The 18964-nt window shown below is 38.5% G+C and overlaps 1 protein-coding gene across 1 annotated transcript; it reads left to right on the forward strand.

Moving 5' to 3' along the window:
• The first annotated feature begins 2536 nt into the window (after window positions 1-2536).
• Window positions 2537-18244, forward strand: LOC107729288 (kinesin-like protein KIF26B). Its single transcript, XM_016539754.1, has 8 exons — window positions 2537-2795; window positions 5780-5963; window positions 7553-7712; window positions 10616-10778; window positions 10891-14296; window positions 15587-15789; window positions 15865-16015; window positions 16219-18244. Exons 1-8 carry the CDS (start codon window positions 2547-2549, stop codon window positions 16365-16367), a joined length of 4665 nt encoding a protein of 1554 aa, XP_016395240.1. The 5' UTR covers window positions 2537-2546; the 3' UTR covers window positions 16368-18244.
• Window positions 18245-18964: the final 720 nt, after the last annotated feature.

Here is an 18964-nt window from a genome sequence, read left to right on the forward strand (position 1 = left end):
ATATAGGGTTCAGGGAGACTAGTGTCTTTCTAATATATCAGCATCCAGCATCTCTCTAATATATCAGCCCATCACAAAGAAAAGTGCTTTAGTTGCCCTTTACTAATACCTTGTAAGTGCTTTTCAGGCAGACATTTTTCTTGCCTTTTTAAAGAATGTCAGAATGTCACACTGTGATGTTTCTATCTCCATCTCTCAGATGTGTTTTATGTTCAATAAATAACAATCCCCTCCCCGACAGTCCCATACTCAACCGTTCACATCCTGTGAATTAGATGGAATTAGCTTTATAGCACGCATGGCAGACCACAAGATGATCTCACCCTGTTTCGCCGTCATTGTCCATTGTTGTTTCTGGAAGATTAGTGTAAAATTTAACCAGCCGTTTGCTCGGAAAACAATGGAAAAATGCCACTGTGGTTGCTGGTCAGTGATTTGATGACAGTGTGTAATGCCTCAGATGCCTCGTTTCCATTAACCTTTACTTGAAAACCAAAGACTGGCTCATACATCATTGGAAAAGCATTCTACGATGATTTCATTGGTCAGCCGTGCAAAGCTAATTAACTAGCAATAATAACCCAGAGACTGGCCTGTTAGTGCTTTAGAAGTAATTACCTTGGACATTTGGCTTGAAAAAGTGGTTGTATAAAACAAGAAACAAAGGAATCATGGTGAACTTGAGCGGTGCGAGGAGCAGACCCCTGGTCACCACTGGTGCTTAAGTGCATGACTACCTAAGATGGAATATTTTTAGATTTATCTAGCTTGAACACATAGCTTTGTTTTTGACCTTCAAATCAACTAGAGAGTGCAATATTAATCATGCATAATACTGCCTGACCTCTAGATCCTGTATGTCATGCTGGTTGTGAGGATGCAGAGGCCGTATGGTGAATATTAAAATACTCTAGCGGTGTTCTGGAATGAAGCTTTATCTCCTGTCCTGAAACTGCTTGATCAGCCTGTAGGCTTATTTATGCTTTATTGCAATAAGTCAGAATCCATAAAATTGAAGGACAAGTTGAAGCCTATATAATGGATTTGTGTGTGTAAAATTTTTAAGAGAGATGCTGTAGTAATTGAATCTCATAAGCTCTGCCTTCCCATCATGCCACTCTCCATCCAGTCTGATTGAATTACTGACTCTCAGTTCATCTGCGACGGAGCATCCGTCTTATTTTCGCCTGGAAGTAGAAGCCCAGCGACTTTAATTGATGTGAAAGACCATTTTCAACAGAGCATGTTTGATATGTTACAGTCAGGACATAAAATAAATAATGAAATGAAAAAAGAAAATGCATCAAATCAAATAATAATAAAAAATAAATATAATTAAAAGTACATAAATTAAAAATAAATTCAATTAAATAAATGTAATCATATAACGTAATGTATGCACTTTTAGTTATGCTTTTGTTTTTGTTGGATTTTAATGCAGTGTAATCATGATGACAAATTATATGTTAGCTAGGTGGACAGGTATTTCACATCATAGCTGTATTTAGCTAAATAGTAAATATGTAGCATGTATTTTAGCACGTCTGGAATGCTGTATTAAACCAATCAGTATCCAGAACTATTTTGTTGCCTGATAAATACCTTTACCTCTTAAATGTTTTTACTTTCAGTGGTGGAATCAGTATTGTTATTGTGAACTAAAACTAAAACCCACTGCAACTAAATCAAACATTTTTGTTTTGTTTTCATTAAATATTAGATGAAAACTTAAACTTAAAAACTGGCAGGAAAATGAGCGTATTTGTCCTATTTCAGCAGGTATCTCCTCTGATTCCTGTTTCTGTTTCCTCTTTCTCGCTCTCTTTCCCACCCAAACTAGAGGAATCCGTCTTTTGAAGTTCAATCTGGTCTGAATGTGTGCTGTGACATATGGCTCTGTTTAGTGGCCACTTTCATGTCAACAGCAGGGGTATTTATGCAAGTGATGTCCAGAAATGAATCCAGGGGATGCTGCCAATCAACAGGCTGTTGTTCCGGTTCTGGTCCTGCGGGTGAACCTGCGTTTAATGCCCAGTGCTGCCCACACGGTGCATGTGCTTAATCAACCACACTAAGACATATGGCAAATGTCAGTGGACTGTCAAACCGAGGGCTTTTCTGGAAATAAAAACCCATTTAAGGCAGACAAAACATTCTCGTGATAAGGCACGGTGCATTTTCCGACCGTATTTCTAAGCGTGATTATGCTAATCTTGTCAGTTTTCCAGCTTTAATGGATTTTTAATTGTATTGGAATGCGTTTGTCTAGCGTGTGTGTGACATCTGTCACTGTGGCTTATGCCAGAGTGCTGGTCTGCAAGCTAAATATCATATTAGAAAGTGTGAAATAGACCACACGTATTGGCGTAATGCTCCCGAGGCCAAACAGGCACCATGGCTTTTAGCACCTGACCTATTTTAACTATCGTTCCACTCTATTCTTTTGAAAGGCCTGCCAATCGTTCATAACGCAAGAGATGTGATTGTATGCAAAGCGATCCATCGTTAACTCAATCCTTGGTCTCATCGCAGGCAAATCCTACACTATGATTGGCAAGGACGACTCCATGCAGAGTTTAGGGATCATCCCGTGTGCCATCTCCTGGCTCTTCAAACTGATCAACGAGTGCAAGGAAAAGACAGGCGCACGTTTCTCCGTACGAGTGTCGGCTGTGGAGGTCTGGGGAAAAGACGAGAACCTGAAAGATCTGTTGTCGGAGGTGGCGACAGGCAGTTTGCAGGACGGTCAGTCTCCAGGTGTCTACCTTTGCGAGGACCCCATCTGCGGGATGCAGGTAAAATAGTCGTTCTGATCATTAATGTTGTTATAATGTCTTGAATTATACAGTATATTGTTGATGTAAGGGGTTATAATCATTGATTGATGTTAAAATATTGTGAAAAATCTCTTATGTCAGTATAACCATTTCCTTTAAATTTCATTATGATGTAAATAACATAGGTAACAATAAAGGTGAAGTGTGTCATTTTTACTATGTTATCTGATTTTAACATGCTACTGTAAATTAGACTTTTTGATTTCCCTATGGACAGGTATTTCACATCATAGCTGTATTTAGCTAAATAGTAAATATGTAGCATGTATTTTAGCACGTCTGGAATGCTGTATTAAACCAATCAGTATCCAGAACTATTTTGTTGCCTGATAAATACCTTTACCTCTTAAATGTTTTTACTTTCAGTGGTGGAATCAGTATTGTTATTGTGAACTAAAACTAAAACCCACTGCAACTAAATCAAACATTTTTGTTTTGTTTTCATTAAATATTAGATGAAAACTTAAACTTAAAAACTGGCAATCAACTGAAATAAAATACACCGAAGTACTAAAATTACAAAAAAATAAAAATAAATCTAAATAGATTTTTTTTTTTTTTTAGAAAAAAGTAATAAAAACACCAAAAGCACATAAAAATGACTAAAATTTAAACTAAACTTAAAGTGAAAAACGGAAAATGTAAAAATAAAAGCTATTTTAAAAATATTAATAAATACTATAATAGTATATAAATAATACTAAAATAGCACTTTGTGGGAAAATATGGAATGAAATATGTTGTAATGGACCAGAATGTAAAGTATATTGATAAACTTTTTTTGATCCAGTTTTTTCCATTAGCAGCTCCCTTGTGAAATCAATGAAGAACCTGCCACATTCTTAAACATGAAAGTGGAAATTTTTAGAATAACCATCTTTTTAAAAAACAAAGTATGAAAAATCTACTCCAGGTGTGTCATATTAAATCATGAATAAATGTATTATCTGCTACAACTGCACCATTGCAGGACTAGCTTGTTTTTTTATGAATTCTTGTGATGTTTGAATGAACCGTGAAAATCAAGTCAGTCAAGTCAAGTCAAGTCAAGTCAAGTTTATTTGTACAGCGCTTTTCACGATACAAATCATTGCAAAGCAACTTTACAGCAAATTAAGTTTCTACAATATTTAGTGGTAGCTTATCAGTGGTGACTGTCAATTAATGTACATATGGCAGAAATGTACGGAAAAATGGGAAAAGACGAGAACCTGAAAGATCTGTTGTCGGAGGTGGCGACAGGCAGTTTGCAGGACGGTCAGTCTCCAGGTGTCTACCTTTGCGAGGACCCCATCTGCGGGATGCAGGTAAAATAGTCGTTCTGATCATTAATGTTGTTATAATGTCTTGAATTATACAGTATATTGTTGATGTAAGGGGTTATAATCATTGATTGATGTTAAAATATTGTGAAAAATCTCTTATGTCAGTATAACCATTTCCTTTAAATTTCATTATGATGTAAATAACATAGGTAACAATAAAGGTGAAGTGTGTCATTTTTACTATGTTATCTGATTTTAACATGCTACTGTAAATTAGACTTTTTGATTTCCCTAAAAATGTAAAAACTGTTGCACTATGAAAACTGTAACTTTGTTTCAACCAGTGCTGTGGGTTTGAGGCCAGTGTTATTTTAGTATTGTTTAGATACTATTATAGTATTTATTATTATTTTGAAATAGCTTTTACCTTTATATTTTCAGTTTTCATTTTAATTTTTGAGTTTAGGTTTTAGTAATTTTGTGTGCTTTTCTCATTTTATTATAATTTGTTTTTATTTCTAAATAGCTTTAATTAATTTTTATTTCATAGTTTTACTTATTTCAGTAATTAACAAGGCAACATTAAGTTTGAGTTTTTCATCTAATATTTTTAATTTAATTTAATTAAATTTTTCCGAAAATTTGTTTTAATAGTTTGAGTTTTAGTTAACAGTAACAAGAGTTAACAGTTAACAACAGTTTAGGGCAGGACTTTTTGTTTGCCTGACCAGTGGTAGGCAGGGAAAGTGTTTTGCTCTTCTGTTTGCTAGTGATGTAAAAAAATGTTCCCAAAGATTCATGCTTTTCTTTTTATTGCTAATACAAATAGTCCCAGATAATTAAATTGGGGAAAAAAAGTTTAACAATTTTGGCACACTTGTTGCCTGTAAGGAACTGTCCTTATTCTGGGAATACCCCAGTGTTAAAAAAAACAAAACAAGCTTGGCAATCAACTTCCAATAAAGATGCCATTGTTGGGTAAAATGCTAATACATGATGAGAGGATTAGTCGAGCAGAGACAACCCCTGTCTCTGTAATCCTCAGACATGTGCACTAATCTCATCTTGGACTGATACCTCACAGTAATGGATTGTAATGCCCTCACTTCTCCTGTTCCTGTGACAGTCAGCCTTATCACACAGAGCCGGCTTCAGACATGATACCCGAGGCTCTGCTGACATGATTATTGCCCAATAACAAATAGAAGAATTTCTTTTTAGATATTAAGACGTAGCTGAACTGACACCGTTTTAATGCTTTCTTTTATTTTCTGTAGTATTGTTAATAGTGGTCGACCAATATGGAGTTTTTTTTGTCTGATAGCCCGATATAGCACACTTTTTTTTTATTTTTTTTATTTATTTAATATTTAACACTTTAATTTATTTAATTATTTTTGTATTTATTGATATATTTACTTAATTAGAAATAATTGATTGAATATATGAAAATATACTGTCAAAGTAAAAGTCTTGCTTTTGGTGCTCATCAGCCAAACAAAAACTTTGTGGTTGACGTGATCAAAAAAAAAAAGGCCAAATATCAGCCCATTTATCGGCCTAATTGTTAAATTGCTGCGTTTGGAGTACAAAGTGAGTATTGTTTCTCAAACCAGATGTTCTTTTAGTCAAAACTGTGCAATACAATTCACATTTGCATCCTTTGTTTTTACACAGTTACAGAATCAGAGTGAGTTGCGCGCTCCTACAGCTGAGAAGGCTGCTTTCTTCTTGGATGCTGCCATTGCTGCACGTTACAGCAGTAAGCCAGACTATGATGAAGAGGAGCACCGTAACTCTCACATGCTCTTCACCCTACACATCTACCAGTATCGAATGGAAAAGACCGGCAAGGGTGGAAGTGAGTATCATTATGGGTTAGATGGAGTTTCAGAAGAGACTCAACATGAGCTAGAGCAGGGGTTCTCAACTGGTTTTTGGTCTGTGACTTATTTTTTAGGCTCTAAAATTTTGGCTATTGCTAGTTTAGCTGGTTAAGATACTTTTATGATGGACACCAGCATCTACAGCACAAAATAAGTTGGTGATCAGTTGTACTTGTGTTATCAGCAGTATTTGCTCTCTTCCACGGTTGATTTCAAATTTTCTCATTATACTTCCAAATGTTGCCTGTGAGGTTTATAAATAGTCTGTTGCTGATAATCTTAGAGAGGGGTGTGATAACAGAAAAAAAACTGCCATTGTTAATGGGAGATGTACAATCTGATCTAAAAGCTGTCATGCTAAAACTAGTTATTTCTGGAGAACAGTGCTAATTTCTCTTATCATAAGAAATAATCTGTTTGGCATAAGTGAGTCCTGCTTTTTTCTGAGAGTGAATAGAAAGTCAAACCAGATGTGTTAGCATGGGCTTTTAGGGTATTTGAGAAACTCAAATTACCTCCAAACTGTGTATAATGAAGCTAGTGTAAGCAGAGTCATGAAATCCACTCAGGATGTTTCCATGGCTGAGGTTAACTTGTATAATAGAAACACATAGAGATATAATGTCACCATTTGAAATATAGGTTCATTAACCTCAGCGTCTTCGCTAATAAGTTCCATTTATCTTTATTAGTCTACCATTAGGTTACAATAACACTTCATAATGGAATTAGATGCTCATCATGAGGTTTTTGACAGTGTTTATACCTTACATAGTTTCGTTACATTCTATTGCTTTTCCAGTTTCTTTGCAAGCTTGATATTTTCTTACTTTATAGCTATTTAAATATTGTACCTTGCAGTGTCAAAATTACATATTTTATTATGTGTAAATATATGTATATATGTATAAATATATAAACAATATTAGCCTCCTGGAATTTTTAGGGCATTTTTTTCATAACATATACACTACCATGCATTTATTTGACCAAAAATACAGTAAAAAAAAAAAAAAGTAATATTATGAAATATTATTATAGATTAAAATAACCGCTTTATGTTTTTATTTCTGTGATGGCAAAGCTGAATTTTTTAGCATCATTACTCTAGTATTCAGTGTCACATCCTTAAAAATCATTATAAATATGCTGATTTGCTGCTTAATAAACTTTTCTTATTATCAATGGTGAAAGCAGTTGTGCTGCATAATATTTTTTGTGGAAATGTTGATACATTTTTTTTTCAGGATTCAAAAGAACAGCTTTTATTTGAAATGGAAATCTTTTGTGACATTATAAATGTCTTTACTTTCGAAATTGACAGTGTCCTTGCTGAGCAAAAGTATTAATTTCTTAAAAAAAAAAATTACTAATGGTAGTGTAACGCATCAATTACTTGATCAAATTGTAACTGTGGTGCCTGCCCTGAAGTATAAAGTACCCATAAAGTAGAATGTTATGAAATATATAATACGTTAGTTAAGAGAATGATGAATGAAAAAAGGTTAGAATCACCTATTAAGAGTTTAATTATTAAATCTGACTCTGTGGCTCTTTTGCTTAGTGTCGGGAGGCAGGAGCCGACTGCACCTCATCGATTTAGGCAGCTGTGTTAAGGTTTTGAGCAAGACCCGTGACAGCACTACAGGACTCTGCCTCTCTCTGTCTGCCCTGGGGAACGTCATATTGGCTTTAGTCAACGGCAGCAAGCACATCCCTTACAAGTAAGACTTTTACCTTTCACTTTGCTCATATCATATAATTTCAGTCAAAAACTCATTGGGTTAGACTTCTCAGTCTCATGCTGATATGTTGTAACTAGGGTTGGGCCGATAGACGATGCCATCATCCATCGCCGATGGCTGACAGACATCACGATGTTAAGCTGACATCGTGATTCCTCCCCCCCTCCCCCTCTCCCGCAATCCGCCGCATCCCAGTTCCGTGTTCGGAAAGGAAATGAAGTGTACTACGGAAACCCTAAAGGGAATAAATAGCCTACGAGATGGAAGGATAAAAAAAAAATTTCAATACTTTTTCTCGCAATTATATCATTGGGTAAATATACTGTATACAAATTGCGACTGTATATAAATTGCGAGCATCAGGGAGCCGCTATTGAAACCGCTTTCGATTGCACGCTCTCATTTTACTTTCACTTTCACTTTTAGATTAGATGTTTGTCATTGGTGCTCAGGATCATTCGCCATCGTCCTATCAGATATTTCTCCTTACTTTTTTTTACAGTAACTTTCATGTACTATAATGCAACAGGCTACCGCTAGCAAGCGGCTAACCTTTTAGTGGCTCTGTATAACGCGTTATTTGTTTCATGCTTCGGGCACACCTCTAACCACCCCCCAGTGATGTTTCACTGTAGACATCGTCCGATGCCAATTTGGTAGACATCGCCCAACCCTAGTTGTAACCTCAATGACAAGATTACGTTTATACTGTTATGGGTGAAGTCATTTCGCCACTTGCTAAACTCATTAAAGATGCAACATGTTTAGCCTTCATATCTCTGCTGCATGCTGTTAATTCTTCTCAAGCACACCTCATATGAATAATATATACAAACTGACATTTTCCAGCCTTTGATGTGAGCAATTATTGGTGGATTCTAATGCTACGTTGAATCTGCAGAGAGAATGTAACCTTTATCGCTCCTCAGGGGTAATAGCTAAGTGAATTAGCTTGTGCCAAGCAGCCATAGAGACAGATGCAGTTTCACATTCACTGGGATTTCTCTGCAACTGCTGTTTTATTTCTTTAAGCAGCATGTTAATTTCAGTTAAGCAGACAACTTTGAGAAGGTGCCGTGCATCTTCCAGCAGCTTTTTTTCTAAAAATTTGCAGCGCTTCCATTTAGCTCCCTCAAGCTACGTTTGCATTTTTATGCCATGGCTCCCTAATTTAATCATTTCAAATTTACATTGCCAAGCATCATGGGGGTTAAGGCTGGAAACGCAACAGCTCTTGAGAGCTGAGATATAATTAGGGTTTAGGGCCTTTTAGGAGGAATGCAACATTTGCACAAGATAAATTGAATTAATATGCATGTATCATAAATGAATATAAATCTACACAAGTCACTAATTTTAGATAGTGATTTAATTAGTGCTAAATAATATTTTAGTTGCTTTTTATCTCTCTAATTATATGACTTAACCTCTCTGATTTAATGTCAAATGTACGATATTGTTCAGAATTATTATCAATTCATTATTAGTTATTGATTTCACACTAGAATGCGTTGTCCAGTTTGTGGCATAATATTAGTAGCAATAACCACAAACTGTAACTGTAAAAAGTGTTTTACATATTTTGCCAAATCGTTGTTCAGTTTGTGGCATAATATTATTAGCAATAACCACAAACTGTAACTGTAAAAAGTGTTTTACATATTTTGCCAAGGGGGTGAATGTTATTTAATGGGATATTTCAGATAACTTTATTTTTGTTACATCATGGTTAGTAAATTATGCTTGTATAATTTGTGCTTAGTTTTCATGTGATCACTGAACCACTTAAGATTGACTACACACTTCACTAACTATTTTTAAGCATCTAACTTCAAGCAAATTAGCAAAGAGTATCACTGTAATTATATTACTGTACACTCTGTTGTATTCTGTGATAATGTTTTTGCTTCAAATGATTGTATAGGTCATTGATTTCTGAGAACTGAGAATGTGCATGTGCATATCGTAATGCTAGCTGACTCATCCTTGAAAAGCAGCTTTATATGTCACCTCTAATGGTTGCCATGGGGAAGGCAGACAGAACAGGAAATGCCAATCCAAGTCTCTCTTTCTCTGTAAAAAGAGACTGTCTGGCAGCCAAGGTTTTAGAATCAAGGTCAGCAAATAAAATGCCCAAAAGGGTCTATCCATTCTTATTATTAAAGTGGGTTGCATTACACGATTAGACTGATTGCTAGAAGTGGTGCAGGTATTCATTGAAAAGGGGTTATTTCCAAAAGCCTTGATTTTTGAATGCATCTAGCATTTTCCAAATACATTTAATTCTGAAATGGTTAACTTATTTTACAAATCACATATCTTCACTTTTAATCATTTGGTTACACACCTATCATTTTGCCAGCTAATAGTCTTGCGTAGCCAGACCTTCAGACTGATGGCAGAAGTTCTGGGAACCTTGGGCGCTTTGATTGTCCAAGGACCCCCCAAGAGGCCATATGACTGACAGGTTAAGCAACTCATGTTTAGGGGTGTGGAAATGTCCCAACAACAAGAGACCGTGTGTGTAAAACTATTGGACGTATTTTAAAGAGTCTATTCCTGTAAACTACAAATTTCACATACTTTTGAAAATCCAGCGTTTAGTTGATCCTGATAAGTGCTTATCGTCACAGTTGTAAACACAACATCCTTCTTCTTCCATGAGGGGTCTGGTGCCACGGCATCTTTGTTTCCAGGTAGAATGTTAAAGAATGTGTCACACACGTCTCCCGTAAATCCTGTATAATTCAACCAATCAGATGAAGACTTCGAAACTCCTGAAGTGTTTACAATTTTGTGTGCCTTATGCATCAGACGTTCATGGGCGCGATGTCTGAGGCTGAGACTAGCCAGCTAATGCTCTTCCATTTTTTTGTTTACAGAGATAGTAAGCTAACCATGCTGCTACGTGAGTCCCTGGGAAACATGAATTGTCGCACCACCATGATAGCCCACATCTCCTCGTCCCCCAACAACTTCTCAGAGACACTCTCTACCCTTCAAATCGCCTCTCGTGTTCTTAGGCTGAAGAAGAAGAAGGCTAAAGTAAGCGTGGTATGACCCTGTCATTTTATTGAACTTTCTTTTAGCATAGAATGATGCATCATTGTATTCTATGTTTATTTGTTTAAAATGCAGTATTTTTTGTCTTCTGTAGCAATACACATCCAGTTCCTCTGGTGGTGAGAGCTCATGTGAGGAAGGAAGAATGCGTCGCCCAACACAGCTGAGAACCATTCATTCTAGAAATGTTGTTGATTCAGAAATGCCCCTGCTACACCTCTCCAGTGACCCTGAAGACTATTCCAGCAGTGAGCAGTCATGTGACACAGTTATCTACGTAGGTCCAAATGGCTCAGCCCTCTCAGACAAAGAGCTAACAGACAACGAAGGTCCTCCAGAGTTTGTTCCTATCATCCCATCCCTACATAAAAATAAAGCAGATCTTAGCATGACTTCTTTGACATCACAACCAGCTCAACAGGTTGTAGCCCCACTAGTTCAAGCCTCACAGTCTGTCCAACCTTTGCAGACTGTTCATCCCCAGCCACTTCCACCTTTGCCAGAGGAAGGTGCTGAGCCAGGTAAAAAGGAGAAAGACTGTCTTAAGTGCAACACTTTTGCAGAGCTCCAAGAGAGGCTGGACTGTATTGATGGAAGAGAAGAGGTTACAAAATTCCCTTTTGAAGAAGACCCTGCCGACAGAGCTGCCAAATTTGAGCCTGGCCATGGTCAAGTCTTAAAAGGGGGTCAGCAGTCCAGTTCTCCTAAGAGGATATCTGACCAGCAACTGGAGGAGATCCGTGAGGTGGTTGAAGAAGCAGAGATCGCTCAGTCAATAATTGAAAGCTTGACACAGTCTTCAACAGGCAGTTGTGGACTCTCCAGCAGCAGAAGTGTGACTGGCAGCAGCGGTATTGGGCAACTAACTCCTCTTCACAGAGCCAAGAGCTCCAGTTTACATGACAGCAGAGAATCCATCAGTGGTGGGAGCAGCAGTGAGAGTAAGCCTCGTCCTATGGGCTCCCCACGGTTGGGGATTGCCAGTCTTACTAAAACCTCAGAGTACAAACCACCATCCTCTCCCTCTCAACGCTGCAAAGTGTACACCCAGAAAGGAGTAATGCCTGGCACACCACCACACTCCTCACATAATCTCAATAAAGACTCTAGAAAATCATCTACAGAGTCTTTGCTTAATCCTGAGTCTAGAACCTCTCCGGTGGGGATGAGCCCACAGGTCCTAAAGAGATCTTCATCATCCAATAGCCTTGGATCAGCTGAGACACTGTGTGACGATGTTCCCCAGCTGCCTTTGGACAATAAGAAAAATGCGAAGGACACCACAGCCACAGTTACACTGGAGCATCCTTTGGAACCCAATGGAGAGGATGAGCTGGTGTTTACCCTGGTGGAAAAGCTGACAATTAGTGGGGTGATGGAAAATGGCAGACCAACCAGCATTATCAGCTTTAACAGTGACTGTTCGGTGCAGGCTATGGCATCAGGTTCAAGGCCTGTTAGCATCATTAGCAGCATGAGTGAAGACCTAGAACATTACACCACTGCTCCCTGCACTACCACTGCCACTATCTCACAAGTCAACATTTCTAAATTCCTGCCTCTTAGCAAGATAGAAGGGTACGCCCAGGCTAGCCGTCGTTCCTCAATCAGCTCATGGCTGAGCGAAATGAGTGCTGGCAGTGATGGTGACCAGTCATGTCATAGCTTTGTTGCCCAACAGTGCTTTGGACAAGGTGAGGCAATAGCGGAAGATAGGCTTTTAGAAATTCAAGAAGAAGGAGACATAGACCCTGAGTCAAATGACCAAAAGAACTCAGACAAAGAGAGTGATTCCAATACAACTGAAGTGAATGATAAAAACACAGCTAAACATAAACTAGACAAGCTGTCCTCAACCTCAAGTGGCTATGTTCCTTTTAAGACCAACATCACAACTCACCCATGTGCCGCTGTTAAGCCAATGGTTGTGCAGGACTTGCAAACCAAAACCCCTCTAGTCAAAGATCCCAAATCCCCACCTGTTCCAATGTCAAGTGAGATAAATTTTGATGACCCTTGGATGAAAAGGGAGGGATGTGAAGAGACCAGGCCTTTGGACATGGTCTGTGATATCAAATCAGAGAAGAGAACATCGGAATCTGTAAAAAGGAAATGGCAAGTTGACAAGCTCAACTTGAGTGAAGCAGCATGTTCCCCTGATTCCATGAACCGTGTGGTGGATGGCTGCGAGATGGTATTCAATGCACCCGAGAGCATAACTCAAGTGTACTCTGCAGACATCCTCAGAACGGGTAGTCTCCCTCGTGCATGGCATCGCTTGAATAAGCAGGACGATCTGGAAGACCCTACATACCGTTACATGAGTGGAGAGTATAAAAGCCTTGGGGTTACCACCTCCACTCCCTGCAGTCCAAGAGCCACACTCGAAAGAAGATGTTCAGCAGGGAGGCAAGGTATCTTTGCTCGTCAGAAAGGAATCCCACCATTGCCACCTGTAAGGAAGTCTAGCCTTGACCAGAGGAATCGAGCAAGTCCACAGCATAATCCAGGAAATTCTCAGACACCAAACCATTATCTGTCTTTCCTTGGCAGCACACCTGAAGACCTGGGTGGTAAACATAAAGGACCAAATGTTGAGAGCAGCAGACTCTTCAGTGCCAAACTTGAGCAGTTAGCAAACAGAACCAATTCCTTAGGGAGGTCTCATGGGGCACATTATGACTGTCATTTCTTAGAGAGGGCGGAGAGTTTGACCTCTCTGGGCTCTAAAGGAGGAATTGCAAAAGACAGTACAATGCCAAGGACAGGTAGGAGCATCACCCGTAGTTTGCTTTCATCACCTACCAATGGACCAAATGGTAACAATAATGCACCACAATCACCCAAAGCAAGTCAATCCAAAATCTCTGCAGTTAGCAAACTCCTTATGGCAAGTCCCAAAGCTCGAAGCTTGTCAACCTCCAGCACTAAAACCCTAAGTTTCTCCACCAAGTCCCTTCCACAGTCAGTAAACCGAAGCTCAAGTTTGCCTCCTAACGGAAAGAACCAGAACCAAAATTCATGGTCAACCCAGTCCCTAAGTCGCAGCAGGGGGACAGGGTTAGCATCTAAGCTACCTTTAAGAGCAGTGAATGGACGAATCTCTGAGCTCCTACAAGGTAGCGCCAGCTCTCGTGCTGCCCAAGGACGAGGGGCTTCAGACACCGAAGAGAGAGGAGCAGCAGTCCAAGGAGAGGACAGGCCAGTGGTCCATACTTTGCCCTCACCTTACAGTAAGATCACTGCCCCAAGAAGGCCTCACCGTTGCAGTAGCGGACACGCCAGTGACAACAGCAGTGTGCTAAGCGGAGAGCTTCCTCCTGCAATGGGAAAGACTGCTTTGTTCTACCACAGTGGTGGCAGCAGTGGCTATGAGAGTATGATGCGAGACAGTGAGGCCACAGGAAGCACATCATCCGCTCAGGACTCTATGAGTGAAAACAGCAGCTCTGTCAGTGGTCGCAGGAGCCTCAAGAATTCAAAGAAAAGAAGTAATACAGGTAAGCAAATATCAGATGCTTAAAACTATGCTTCTTTATGATTCAAATCTAGAATGCAACATTATTTTATTTACAACAAGATATAATGTATTACAATGCACATTATGAATAATTATAATGTATTATACCCTTTAATAACCCTTTATAATGCATTATACCTGAAGGCTTTAAGTAAAGTGTTAGCAATTATTTCTTTTACTAATTAATTGTTGTGTAATACAAAATATCCACACACACACACACACACACACACACATTTATCTTTTTTCTTTACTTTTATTTTCTTCTGTGTGTATAGTCTGCTTCTCAAGTCTGGCAAGTGTATTCAGTGGCTCATCATTTCATCCATCTTTCTACAGTTCAGCAATACAAAGATCTCAGCACAATTAATGTAATCCCTAATGCTCAAGAAAATTTATTGTACTACAAAGCTTTCAGGACTCATTCCAGATTATACTTGGAAGAAACAAAACTTTTTAAACAGCTCTACTCCCCGTACACGCTTGGATGATCTGTTATGATACCGACTGATAGCAGTTGCCAAACTTAGCTGTGGGTGGTCTTTCAATATTTAGTGCTGCCTAAATTCCTGAATACACACCTCCTCTCCCGTTTCCTCAGGCAAAGAATTTCACTCTATTTCTCGCCACCACAAATCTTTGCATGGTGGGAAAACTGAAAATTTAAATCCTGGCTCTGGAACAAAAGCTAGACCAGTACACGTTGAACCGCAAAGAAAAGTAGTATTGTAATCATGTTGCGAATACCTTACCTGAAAAGGTATTTGCAAGGATATAAAACCACAACGTACAGTTAAAATTTACATCAACTGCCAACTGCCAATGTTCTCCTGGATGCAGAGCACTCTCTCTCCAGGGCAATGAGGGAAGACTGAAAGTTTGACCTTTTCGGTGCTGTTTTCAGACCAAATGACAAGCTGAAACACATTAATATTACCTTGTTCCTTGGTTTTAAATCAGATAACTTATCAGCAGACCTGGAACTGTCAATTTCTATGCAAATAAGGGAACCACTTCCGGCAAATTCCTCATTGTAGACTCCGTTCCTCCAGACTGGTCAGACAAGATACTGTCCTGCTATTATCTCAGTGCTTTTTTTCATTACACGTCTGCATCGAATTGGTAGGAGTGCGGATTTGTGTAGGTTAAACTTTGGCTCAGCACTGTAGCACACTTTGAAACTCTCTTTTTACCTGGTTTCATTACAAAACAACTCAAGATTGATAAAATATGTTTACATAGTGTTCATAACATGACATTTCATCCCTAGGGTCCCAGAGACACCGTCTAATTCCTAACCTCAGCTTAGACACCTCCTCTCCAGTGAGAAAGCCGGTCATCAGTCCAGGGGTACGCTGGGTGGACGGTCCCCTCCGGCCCACACAAAGGGGTTTAGCTGAACCTTTCGAGATTAAGGTTTATGAGATTGATGATGTTGAACGTCTACAGAGGAGGCGAACCGTAGGCAATAAGGTAAGAGTGAGCAGCAGAGTGTTTTTACTGCACTTCTCTTGACTGTGCTCTCACTTATTGTTGTTGTGCCCTCAGGAAGTGGTATACTTTAGTGCCAAACTGAAGATCTTAGAGTATCGGCAACAGAGAATCTCAGAGGTGCGGGCCAAGTACGATTGGCTGAAGAAGGAACTAGAGCAAACCAAACAACATCTGATGCTGGAGCCAGAGAAATGGACCACTGAATGTAAGTCATTTGCACAATTTTGGTTGATATCAATGGTACTTTATTGAACCGTTTCAAGTACAAGAAATAGTCATTTATGAACAAAATAAATTAATAGCAAATTCACTCAATAGCTGTGCAACCTGCAGGCATTGTAAAATGTGTTTTTAAGACTGTGTGGTTTAACTTCTGTCAGTTAACATCCGTTTCTTTCATTTTTGCAGTTGACCTTCAGCAGACGTTTGAAGTGGACTCTCTGGAGTACTTAGAAGCTCTGGAGTTTGTCACGGAACGACTGGAGAACCGGGTCAACTTCTGCAAAGCTCATCTGATGATGATCACATGCTTTGACATCACCTGTCGGCGACGGTAAAAGATTCGCCAAGTATTAAGGACAATTGGAAGTAGAAAAGGCTCAGCATGGTGTATGTGAGCAAGTTATAAAGTTCATCAACACAATGATGGCTGAAATGATTGGGAAAATATAAAGGCTTAATATTTTTTCTAAAATGGATTTTGGTGGGGAACGGAAAACGCTGGACTTGGAGAGTTGACGAAAAAAAAAAAGCATTCTCCAACATAGATGGATGAGCACTTTGGAACTACGGAGTCGTCGTTTTCGAAAATGGCTTGCTCGCTTGCTGTGAACAAACTAATTATATTGCCATATGTGGATAAAAGAACAAATCGTTAAAGAAGATGAATGAAAAACAACAAAAAGGACGACAAGTGCCTTGTGAACACTTCAATATCTTGGAAATCTATGGACAAAAATCCATATTTGTGTACAGATGGTGCTAGCTTAAAAAAACATGCATACAAACAAAACAAACAAACAAAAAAAGTTTAAAAAGTAACAAGAAAAAGAAAATGAAAACACTGCTTGTTAAATTGTGTTTAATCTCTTTGAGTCTGTCTCGGTATTTGTATTGTTATACACTAGTCACATTCAACTGAACTGTTACGTGTGTTTTATATCATTTTTTGTATTCTTGGACACACTGAGACCACATAGAGTGTTTCGTATTCCATGAAATAGCACAGCACGACATCTAGAAGAATGATTCTGGCATTGGCTCATTGATTTTTCACATCCCCTGCGGTTATGTTGGCATTTTCAGCAGTGTGACGCCTCGGGCTCGGCCGCTCCAGCATGTCCCGGTTGAGAGGCGAGAAGAATCCTCAGTCTGGCAGGACCAACAAGGATCTTTAATATCAATAAGAAACAAAAACTTTAATGCATGCCAACTTCTTGGGCATTTTTAAAGTGTAACTTCCCAATATAATTTTTTTGGTCTAATAAAACTTAGTCAAATTTAGTGTTGTGTTGCATTCCAGATCAGATTGGTGCATATGTCTGGTCATTGGCTTTCCCTCTATGTGGTCTCATTGTAAGTGTGCTGACACTTTGGTATAAATCTGTTTATATATACAGTATATATATGGTGCTTGAGACAGTTTCAGCTCTAAACGTTTATAGTTGAGTATATAGCCTGTTTCTGGTACTAACTAAAGACTTCATACGCTTTTCCATTCCCGCTTCACTCCTCTTCCCTGCCCTGACCCTCGCCAAAGCAAAGGGGAGCGACATTCCTGCTGCCCTTTGACCTTTTGGCATTGTAATGAATGAAGGATATTATTTATTTTTTACCTCAGGAGGCCTGTATGACAGAGATGCTTATATTCTATAATTTATTTAGCCTGCAAAGCACTATGCATTAAAATTGTACAGTAGCTAAATTCATGCCATATATATAAAATATACTTCTATATTTCACTTTTGTTCTTCTTTATATATTATACAGGTTTTGTTTTTGCATTTCTTTGTAAACGCATTTATCGCCAAATCATGGGAGACGAGAGAACAAGCAATTTCCATGTTTATTCATGAACTGTTTTTTTTCATCACAAGCCGTCACATTCTTCGGCATCTGTGGATCGTTCAAGTAATGCATTGTGTGATATGCAGTACAATGTGCAACGAATATCGTCCTAAATGCGCTTTAATGTTCACGAACATGGTTGCGAAACTAAGGCCTCGCCTCCTTTCACTAAGTCATGTGAATAGAAAGGAAAAACAAAAAAGACAGAGTTTGGCATTATAGATGTATGAGGGAAGATGAGGAAAGTTGTCAACATATTGCTTCATGTTAATACTGCGACAGTCGGCATGATTTCTTGTTCTATGGGGAAAAACACAGCCTGAATGAGAGTTTGATTGGCATACGGACTGATGTAAATAAAGGATGTTTTGGAAGCTTCATTCTTTTTTTCTGCCTTATTCTGCACAACTAATTGACAACTAAAATAATTTGAATCCTCTCTTAAAACGTTTCTCAGATACTACGTTTTTTTTATTTCGTTTTTTTTTTAGTTGTCCACTACGTTTTTGCAGATCTGCAGCATAAATCTTTTTTTATTTTTTTATGGAATTTCTGATAAAAAAAGAACGAAAGCAACCTTTAGTTGGTCTTTTTTATTCATTATTTTAATTCAATATACCCTAAGCTTCATTTTAGATGTCTTAAGCTGCTTGCAGACAAGAGTGATCTTCATCGGCTTTAATAAACAGCCATCAACCACAGATGCAGTTCGATAGAAAATCATATCAGACATTAAAAGAACACAAGGGAGCCTTACAAGTATATGATAATTCACCCTGACAGGACAAATATATAGTTCAGTCATGAAACTCTAGATGGCGCTTTCTGACGGGGTGTTAACATAACTGATGATATTCAGAGAGTTAAACAACTTGGCACTAGCTGATTGGTTCATGCTGCATATGCAGCCAATGAGCTTACTGCTAATAACCCATCTTATCAGTGGATCCTGATGCTTAGTGTGGAAGATCTCATTGTAATAACAAAAGTGAACGGAAGGTGACCCTTATAGGTCATAAAACCTAATTTTCTATAATCTTCTGGTGCTGTTCAGTCAATTTTTTGAATTTTTACTTGCTTTTGGCAC

This window comes from Sinocyclocheilus rhinocerous, unplaced genomic scaffold (assembly GCF_001515625.1).
Source record: "Sinocyclocheilus rhinocerous isolate Xijiao unplaced genomic scaffold, SAMN03320098_v1.1 scaffold1268, whole genome shotgun sequence".
NCBI lineage: Eukaryota > Metazoa > Chordata > Actinopteri > Cypriniformes > Cyprinidae > Sinocyclocheilus > Sinocyclocheilus rhinocerous.

Coding starts and splice junctions, on each gene's coding strand:
- LOC107729288 (XM_016539754.1), top strand. CDS start 2,547: ATGATTGGCAAGGACGACTCCATGCAGAGTTTAGGGATCATCCCGTGT. Junction 7,713..10,615: donor AGCAAGCACATCCCTTACAA/GTAAGACTTTTA, acceptor TTTTGTTTACAG/AGATAGTAAGCTAACCATGC. Junction 10,779..10,890: donor TGAAGAAGAAGAAGGCTAAA/GTAAGCGTGGTA, acceptor TGTCTTCTGTAG/CAATACACATCCAGTTCCTC.